At 35.9% G+C, this 10,378-nt stretch overlaps 1 protein-coding gene across 1 annotated transcript in view; it reads left to right on the top strand.

The window, feature by feature from the left end:
* Nucleotides 1–8,887: 8,887 nt before the first annotated feature.
* The window catches only part of LOC136033161 (transcriptional regulator protein Pur-beta-like), a 123,038-nt gene continuing 121,547 nt past the window's right edge, over nucleotides 8,888–10,378 (top strand). The window contains exon 1 of the mRNA XM_065713828.1: nucleotides 8,888–9,017. Within this exon, the coding sequence (XP_065569900.1) occupies nucleotides 8,963–9,017 (55 nt within the window). The 5' untranslated portion in view covers nucleotides 8,888–8,962. The remainder of the gene's footprint in view (nucleotides 9,018–10,378) is intronic.

The following is a 10,378-nucleotide window of genomic DNA, read 5'->3' as shown; positions in this document are numbered from 1 at the left end:
CTAGGCTGGGAGGTCTGCTTCTAGTAACAGCTTTATATCTTCCTGAAATCGCAATTTCTTGACACAAGATGCTGAATATTCTCGACTAGTGATGAGAATTGGTGACAGAGAGGGCTTAGGTGTTTATTCTACAATTATTCTTCCCTCCTGAGAATCATTGCTTGGCTGCTAATCCTCGGAAACGCCAAGTTATCCTTGTGGTCTTTAAATATAAGCTTCAACAGTCCATAGTAAAGTAATTTACAATTTCTACGTCTCAGTGCATCCCTAAGGGGTGATAGATACAGAGCTTTGGCCGACTCCAGAAGACATCTGGATTGCTCCGTTTGCCAGTTGGTCAGTCTCCTCGTTAAAGCGTATTATATGGTAGCTGGGGACGTGTTGGAAAGCTAGTTCTACAGCCCCCCACCCCACCCTTGGCAAGGGCTATTATCACTTATCGCAGTCGATGGACATCTCTCTCAGAAACTTCCTCAGAGAAAAAGGATTTTTTTGGATAATTTGTAAATATGATTGGCAGTCTAAGAATACAGCTGATTTTTTACTGCGAGGAGGGTTTCCGTGTACTACATTCAGAGACTCGTATATTACATTTATTTCAGCCGTGAGAACGGAGGAACCGTCGGGGAGTAGTTTTAAAATGTGGAGGTTTAGCTGGGGGATGACTGCAGCAGCAGCTACTTTGACTGCTTGTATAGAGCTATTTGTATAAATCTCCAGGAACTCATGAAACTTTGTCACTCTATTTTTTTGGAATTTCGGTAATTTTTGTAATTTTTTGGAGGGATATTTTGCTTCTTTTCTGAGTTTAATTAGAGGCATTCATTAATAGGAGGTACCCTCCACACTGGAGAAAACGGCAGACAAGTGGAAGATGTATGGTCATTTTGCAAAAAATTTTGGAATTACGCTTGAGTTATTGCTGGAGGGATATTTTGCTTCTCTTCTGAATTTAGTCGGAGACATTCATTAATAGGAATTACACTCCACGCTGGAGTAAATGGCAGGCAAGTGAAAGATATATGGTCATTTTTCTAGGTTGGGCATTTGGAAGTAAAAATATCCCATACACAAATTCTAACTGAAGATTTAGTAGTAATTTTCCCGAGTGTTAAGGGACATAATCGGTGGTCTGAGCCATATGCCTGAATCCTTGTAAAATAACTCACTGATAGCATTTGGCTCGGTTCAAATATCGAAGAAAACACAGCTAGTTGACGAACTTAGCTCCCTCTGAGTGGGGGCGAAGCCCTGAAGCAGTCCTAAGAGATATATTTTGAAAGGTGTCTAACTTTATTATGGCGATTTGCTACAATCGATGTATACTATCAGTCCATAATAAATTTTAGGTCAGATAAACTTCTCATAAAACTCCAGCATAACTTTAGTAGAATTTACCCAGGAGAAGGATGTAAGTTTTCAAAGGATTGATATTGTTTTCACGCTAGATCGCTTCACAGCTTTTATTTAATCATTCCATGTGAGCTGTTGATCCAAAGTTAATGCCAAGAACACAGGATTAGCTTCAAGCTGAATAAATGAACCTCTCATGTAAAGCTATGGTGTTCCGACATTTCGTTTGTTATGGAAGATTGCTGCTTTCATTTTAGTGTCTGATATTGTAAGGAACATCGTTTCTGAGAAAGCTTCTAGTTCAAGTATTGCATTTTGTAGATTAGTCTCCAATTATACAATTGAGCGTCCGCATAGTTAAATAGTGACATAATCCGCATATTCCCTTTTCCATATTGTTGAACGTGAAAGTTTAAGTTCAGAAATCATAAGCAGAAAAAGCGAAGGGCTTAGAGGAGATCCCTAGGGTAGTCCTACCTCAAGTGTTTTGACTGATAAGAGTGACTGATTTACCTGAGCCCTGAGAGATCAGTCGGCTAGGTAATTCCAAACAAAAAAGATAAATGGTTCAGGGAAGACCATTGAAAGGAAAAAATACTTAAAACTTACCCCTCGTGCAACTGAACCCACTTAACTGAACCCCCGTATAACTCAACTTCATTTAACTGAGCCCCCGTTCGTTGTTGTTGTTGTTTGGGGTTTGACGCGTTCGACCAATAGGTCATATGCGTTCGTATTACTCAGTTTAACTGAGTTTAACTCAGTTTAACTCAGCCCCCGTTTAACTGAACTCCCGTGAAACTAAATCCAGTACTCCGCTTTTAATATTCCACACATTTGAAGTAATATGATGGGATAAAACAAAACTTAGAATCTTCAAAGTTTCGAAGTTTATTTTTTAGGTCATGATACTGATACTTGTCGAGATCAGTTATAAAAAGCCTTTGTTTTGTTGTCACATTAAAAATTAAAATCAAACGTCACACATCATTTCAGGCAGATTACGCCCCTAGCCACTGCCCTTCTCCAAAGACATCTGATCAAAATTTCAAGATAACCATTTCGTTCAACATAGCTGAGAAGTCCACTAGCTGTGTCCTTAGGGACGACCCAGAGGCATAAATCTTAACAACTTTTTTAAAGGTAATAAAAAAGTATATCAAATAAAGTAAAATTATGTAAAAATGAAAAAAGGAAAGTACTTACAAGAAACGCACAAATATCTACCTTAGTTCTACTGCCCTAGGAATGAATCATGGAGTGATAATAGATAGACATATCTATTTATTAACAAATGAACTAACATTATTTCTATACAATCCTAATACGGGGGATTTACGCCAGAATTGCCTTTCATTCAATTGGACTATCTGTCTTGGCTTTTTCTACAATTACCCATGATTTGATGCCCAAAAACTGTTCAATTTTAATTCAAATTTCAACATGAAAAAAGGAAAGTAAGTACAAGAAACGCACAAAACAATAACCTGTTTAAGAAAAATAAGATAAGAACTTCTTGCATTTAGTTCTAATGAGCAATGCCAAAGTGTTGGACAGACATTATTTAACAATATTAATATTTTTTAGCTTGGTTATCAAACACCAAAACATTTAATGCCTTCAGATCCTGTAATCATAAAAAGTAAAGCGCTTTCAATGTAGTTTGTTCAAAGTAAAAAATTAAAACTAAGATTAACAAAATAAAATAAAATTTCTAGGGCAGAGCTCTATTGAGAAAAACTGTAAGTGTTGAATGTTACTGAGTAATATTAATATATTCAATTTAATTTTGAATGCCAAAAACTATATATTTGGCGGATTTGTGCATCATAACTATAAAATATTGAAAGTTCTTCAAAGTGAACAACTAGATAAGTACAATAACTCCTGCTAAAAATAAATGTATAAATAAATGATAATACAAACACAAAGCACTTATCCGTTCTGGGGAAAATACAAAATTGAACATTTTTTGTTATAGTGGCTTCAGATATCACCTCATGGGTACATAGCTATCAGCACAAAAGTACAAATTCATGATAAATTTGACGGCATATTTTGTCGAGATTGTCCCCTTTTTAAGGTGTTTTCCTTCTTTTATCTACAATTATGCGAACTTTTTACGTACTAATATCTTGGGAGGCTTAGCTTCAAACTCAAAAGAATAACATATCTGGAACCGTTGCAAAAAGCCGATTCTTTGATTTAATGTTATCAAAACATAGATTCTTCTGCTTTTGTTACTGATAAACATCACTATTTACTTAGCAATCATTGCTATGAAGAATTTGGTTCTTTTTTTTTTACTTCAACCATATCGCATGGAAAACATGTTTCTGGAAAACTGGAAAGGGGTCACTCAGTCATAAATTACAACAAGTTGTCCTTATTAAGGGTCAAAACCTATTGGCAGGTAGCCACCCATCGATCAACACTCTTTCTTCCATGTTATTTTTTGCAATTCTGCTCTCTTTCCTTTGGTTTCCTCATAATTACTTTATAGTTTCAAATTTCCAGGGGAGGGGATTGGCATACCAACCCCACTTCCCCCTTCCAGGCGCCCATGTATGAGAACAAGAAGTTTCAGGATCACTCCTTGTCAAGGGGTTCTGGTTCTTCTGTCACGAAGTCTACTGGTGAGGTGTCGTTCATGAGGTTTTATAAAAAGGGTGACACTGTAAATCAAGTACCGGCAACAGCAACACAAGATTGATTTTGATTTGCTGGTTGATATCACATTGTGGTCAACGGGGGGATCTAGGAGGAGGGTTAAGTGGGAGGATCTTTCCAGGGAGAAGTTTTTCGTGGGGTAAGGGGATTTTTAAATGAGGGGGATCTCGATTTCCTGGCATCAGAAATTAAATTGGGATATAAGAAATTCTGTCTGACTCGGAAAAAAGTATCAAAAATCGATGTATACAAATTTCTTACGAGTTTTTTGAGGTGTTTTGTATGTACAAAAAAAAATCATTGTGAAAAACAACTTCTGAAAATACTTCTTATGTAAAATACCCCCGAAAAAAAATCCTGGATACAGCCCTGGTCTCTATTTACTTACCATTCATTGCTGTGAAGATCATGATTCTTTTTTTTGCTTCAACTGTTTTATATAGAAAAGTATTTTTATGGGAAACTGGAAAGGCGTCACTCAGTCACAAATTAGAACTTTAACTGTCCTTATAAAGGGTAAAAACCTATTGGTTTTTACACATAAGTACAAATGTATGATTAATTTGACGGCATATTTTGTCGAGATTGTCCCCTTTTTAAGGTGTTTTCCTTCTTTTTTCTAAAATTATGCAAACTCTTTTCGTACTAATATCTTGGGAGGCTTAGCTTCAAACTCAAAAGAATAACATATCAAGTACCGGCAACAGCAACACAAGGTTGATTTTGATTTGCTGGTTGATATCACATTGTGGTCAACGGGGGGATCTAGGAGGAGGGTTAAGTGGGAGGATCTTTCCAGGGAGAAGTTTTTCGTGGGGTAAGGGGATTTTTCAATGAGGGGGATCTCGATTTCCTGGCATCGGAAATTAAATTGGGAGATGAGAAATTCTGTCTGACTCGGAAAAAAGTATCAAAAATCGATATATACAAAATTCTTACGAGATTTTTGAGGTGTTTTGTATGTACAAAAAAATCATTGTGAAAAACACCTTCTGAAAATATTTCTTATGTAAAACACCCCCCGAAAAAAAAGTCCTGGATGCAGCCCTGGTCTCTATTTACTTACCATTCATTGCTATGAAGAATATGATTCTTTTTTTTTGCTTCAACTGTTTCATATAGAAAAGCATTTTTATGGAAAACTGGAAAGGGGTCACTCAGTCACAAATTAGAACTTTAATTGTCCTTATAAAGGGTAAAAACCTATTGGTAGACAGCCAACTGTTGGCCTACACTATTTTTTCTATAGTTTTTTCCTATTCTTCTCACGTTCCTTCGGTTTTCTCATAATTTATTTATAGTCCCAAATTTTCTAGGCCACGGCCTCCCTGCCCCCTCTCCCTCTGGGTGGCGATAATATATATTATGTGTGATTTAATGGAAGCTCCATTTAAAAATTCTCTGAAAGCTTCACCTTGGTACTGTTAGCCTTACTAGCAGTAGTAATTGTAGTAGAAGCAGTAGAAGTAGTAGTAGTATGTGCATAGTGTGCCTTGTTTAACTTAAAGTTGGCCTCAAGATACCCTTAAAGTTTCAATTTGTTGTTCCAAGCCGTTCCTGATATATTGCTGGTATACCCTCTATCCCTGAAAGCTTCTTCTTAGTGTGGTTGGCCCCAGTAAAAGCAATACTTTTAGCAGTAGTAGCAGTAATTTGCAGTTACCAACTTTTTTTCAACATCCCCCCAACATGGACAGAAAGTTTCATCTTAACAGTGCAAAAAGCTCCTAAGACATTGCTGAAAGGTCCCTTTGTCAACCTACATACACATAGTGTGTTTTGATTTAGTTTGATTTCCTCTCACCATTCCTTGAAATTTTCATCTTAATACCATTAGCTTTAGTTGTAGCAGCAACAGCAATAACAGTAGTAGAGGGGCCTTTATTGCCCCCACTACTGATCCCCCATGTATACGAAAAAAAGTATCAGGCTCATCACTTTTCAAGGGGCTCTGATTCTTCAGTCATAAAAGTCCACTAGTGATGTGTTGTTCCTGAGTTTCCTATAAAAAGGACGATACTGTTCATGAGGTAGTGGCAACAGCAACATAAGATTGAATTTGATTTACTTGTGAATTCTCCATTGGGATATTTTTGTCTCAGCAATCTTATCATTGTTTTTCCTCTTTTCCTCAAGTTCTTTGCTCGAAATGGATCTTCATCTTCCGAGCTTGCCTTGAACTTCAGATTCCCAAAATTTTTCTTATACCGAATCAACCACAGACTATGTGTAGCTACAAAAAAAACAGGTTTTTCTGTATCAACACCTCGTTTGGTGCACATCCTGTTTAAAAATTTGCCCAGTCAAGTAGTTCTTCTTTCTCCCTTTTACCTACAATCCTTGGTATTTTATCTATTGCACACCACAAAACATTGGCTCCACTTCCTGGGATTTTGACAAGGATATCATAAATTTTCTTTATATATTCGATTTGGGTAGAGTTACTGTCACATTCTAAGTGGGTTCCACCCAGGGTTTAGCAGTAGTGATTTTTAGCGACTTTTTTTCTATTACTAGTGATTTTTTACGATAGAGCCCATGGGTTCATTATTCAATCGAATATATCATAAAGGAAGCTAATTGATTAATCAAAAGACAAAATAGTGGTCCATTATACTTCGTAATATGTTCAACGTTAGCAATTGTGCAAATATACCGCCTTTGAAACTTTCAATTTCGCACCATATCAGATATCAACCCCAAAGAGTTATCATCAAGATGATAGGCGACCTTATTGAATTAAAAATTTGCAAAAATTCTTCTATACCGGTTTTACAACATTTGCTATTTTTTTCTTCATAGTTTTTTTTTCGTCCTATTTTTTTCTTCATATTTAAGATTTTCACTCCCTATAATGTATTTGTTCCAAACTAGATTTTCATCTGTATAAACCTTTGAAAGCGGAATGGATAAAAATACGTCCTTTGCATCTGCAAATAGAAAAGAAACGGAGTCATTGAAAAATAAGAAGGGAGCCATATGTTAAATATAATTTTCTAAATGGAATAAGAAATCATTGAAGAAGAAAAGAGGATTTAGTGCTTTTTATAATGATATTTGTAATAAATAACTAAATAGACTAAATCAATAATAGTTTTATGACTGAAGTTGGTAAAGAGTAAGGAGGGAGGAGTATCGGCTTTGGGAATTTTTTAATGGTATATATTTTGCTTCTAATATCTAATCGAAACTCCAGTAATTCTCCAAATTCTCTTATTTGCAGTTGAAGCGCATAATAAACGCAGATAACGTCCTATTCTATAAGTTTTGGATCCATTTAAAAACATACCAAACAGTTTGTGGTAACGAACTGGAAGAATGGAGCGACACAACTCAATAGTAGCCAAAATGCTAAAAACGGTATTTTAATATCAATAGGTATATCATCGGCTCATTATGCTGATTCCAAATATATAGAATTTATTAAGCTTAGTGTTACCTATAAAAGGCTATGAATGTGAAAATTTGCCTTATTTTCGAAAGAGGGGGAGGGTGCTTAAGGATTTTGATAATAGTTAAAGGATTTTAAAACTATTAGATTCAGTCTATCAAAGAACTCTACTTTAAAGGTTTCAAGCTCTTATCATCTCAAGCTCCTACGGCAAAGAAAGTCAACTTTTGAACTAAGACAGATAGACTATTTTTTTCGACGGCAGGGAATAGCTCTTGATGTGCTGATCAAAGTACATATCATCTATTTTTGGTAGAAAAGATCCTTCGCGAGATATACCAGTTTGAAAGTTTAAAGGGGCTGACAACTTCAGTAGTAAGGTACACTGAAATCAAAAATGCCGATACTAATTGTGAGACATATAGGGGAGTTTTAAGCAAAAGTCGGCTGAGCGCTCATAATCATCATCCGCAATGAGGGTTTCGCAACATTTGCTAAATGGTGTACCTTTTATATGTTCCCGGTGTATTTGATGGTAAGACCAATTTTATTCCAGCGGTAAGACATGTAGGGGACTTGTAAGTAATAATCGGCTGTTAGGCTACAATCATCTTTAGCGATGAGGGGCTTGCAACTTTTACTAGTTGCAATGAGGGGTTTGCAACTTTTGCGAGTTCGTGTACCTGGTATTTACTTTAAGATTAACAGCCTCAGCGTTTAATCGCAGCGAGGAAACAAAATCAAAGTGTTGCTCTTGCAGCACTTCACTTGGCGAAGCCGTACAAAGCTTATTTTCTTAAAGTTGATCGTATGAAACCAACAGATTTTGTATGTGGATATTTTTGGAAGGAAATTTTTCAGCGTGTTTTAATTCCCTGGAAAATTTTTCCATGGAAAGGGAGATTTGTAAAGTGATTAAAAAAGAAGTTACAGTTTAAAGTGTTTTTTTCATATGAAAGTATGCTAAAGACAATTTTCAGGCTGAATCGTCTGCAACAAATTTTACGGAGGGGGGTGGAAATATTTTCAACAAGGGTGGACCTGTCCGAAAAGAATTTTAAGGGGGTGGAGGTGTATTCTCGTTGGAAGAACTTTCCACGGACGTGTTTCCTTGAGGGAGCCAGATTTACTGGTATTATCCGAAAAGCATTTAGAAATTAAAAATAAACTGATGGAAGGAAAGGAGCAACATTAAAGTGAACAGAAATTATATCGTTTAGATACAGAGTACCCTTTATAAATACCTTACTCTTTAGGGTAAAGTTTGACTGTTTGTCCCAATTTCTTTGGAACAACTCCTGAAAGACAAAGGCCATTTAATTAGAATAGGAAGTTTTTTTTTAAAGTGCCTAGAAATCTTAGCGTGAAGTAAAAGGTGGTGAGGAGGGGGGGGGGCCTTCTTACGCGGCGGTGAATTTTTAGCAGAAAGATTACGAATAATTTTTCCTGAAAGTTGCAACCCTGGTAATAGTTTTTTGAAGAAAAAATTAAAAACCGCCGATAGAAGTTTTTAAAGGCTGGTCTGGAGCTATTTTTTCTTGTCTGGATATGACCGATATTAAGACGAGTCCTTCTCCAAGCGATGAGGGTAAATCTATGGAAGGTACTGTACTTAAATCAAAAATATCTTGCTTTGTGTAATATTTAGTGGTGTGCCAGACCATAAGCTGCTCACTGCTTGTAGGCTACTGGTGTGATGTAGTAATAAAACAAGCTGTATCATTTAGACACTCTTCTCCCTAAGATTGACACTAAAGCATCTCAAATATTGGCCTAGCATACTACTTACCACGTTTTTTTAGGTTTAACTAAACTAAAATTCAACTTCCCTAGCTACATGGCAGCTTGGCTAAAAAGCTATGGTAAAGTTCTAGTCGGAGATTTTCTTGTTATATTACAAAATAGACCTAGGATAAACCTTGTAAATCTGTAGTTGTAAATATAGGCTAGCTTAACTAAGATGAAAGGGCAAACACCCTACATCACTTGATGTTTTTTTTATGCTCTTTCTCATTTCAATTAACTAAAGCCAGTTTGAAACCTGAACAATTGATTAGGGTCATGAAACTATTGTTAATAGATCCATTTTGACTTTTGGAACATCTTTTCTCTCTTGCAAAACTATCCTACCACAAATGCACCATTATGGAGTTATTATGTATTTACACATTAGTGGGGGGGCGGGGTAAAGCATAGCATATATTAAATACAGCAATGGTTAGTTTACATATTTAATATATGCTATATTTTACCCCCACCCCCCTGATGTGCAAATATATAGCCCAAATTTGTTTCTAAACTATTACAGATTCACAATCTCAAATATCTAATCAATGAAAACAGAAATGATTGCAATTCTATATGTATAAATACAGTATATTTGGGCCAGAATCAAACAGTTCATGGTAACAAAATGTAGTAAGGAGGGACCTGGCTCAATAGTAACCAAAACTCTAAAAAATTGAATTTTGATATCAATAGCTACATCTAAAGAATTGCATTTTGATGCTGATTTTAAATATATAAGTTTCATCAAGTTTAGTCTTACCAATCAAAAGTTACAAGCCTGAGAAAATTTGCCTTATTTAAGAAAATAGGGGGAAACACCCCCTAAAAGTCATAGAATCTTAACAAAAATGATACCATCAGATTCAGCATACCAGAGAACCCTACTGTAAAAGTTTCAAGCTCCTATCTACAAAAATGTGGAATATTGTATTTTTTGCCAGAAGACAAATCATGGGTGCATGTTTATTTGTTTGTTTTTTTTTCCAGGGGTCATTGTATTGACCAAGTGGTCCTAGAATGTCGCAAGAGGGCTCATTCTAACAGAAATGAAAAGTTCTAGTGCCCTTTTTAAGTGATCAAAAAATTGGAGGGCATCTAGGCCCCCTCCCATGCTAATTTTTTTCCCAAAGTCAACAGATCAAAATTTTGAGATAGCCATTTTGTTCCACATAGTCG

The sequence above is a fragment of the Artemia franciscana genome, chromosome 11, assembly GCF_032884065.1.
Source record: "Artemia franciscana chromosome 11, ASM3288406v1, whole genome shotgun sequence".
NCBI lineage: Eukaryota > Metazoa > Arthropoda > Branchiopoda > Anostraca > Artemiidae > Artemia > Artemia franciscana.
This window is presented reverse-complemented; position numbering and strand designations above follow the sequence as displayed.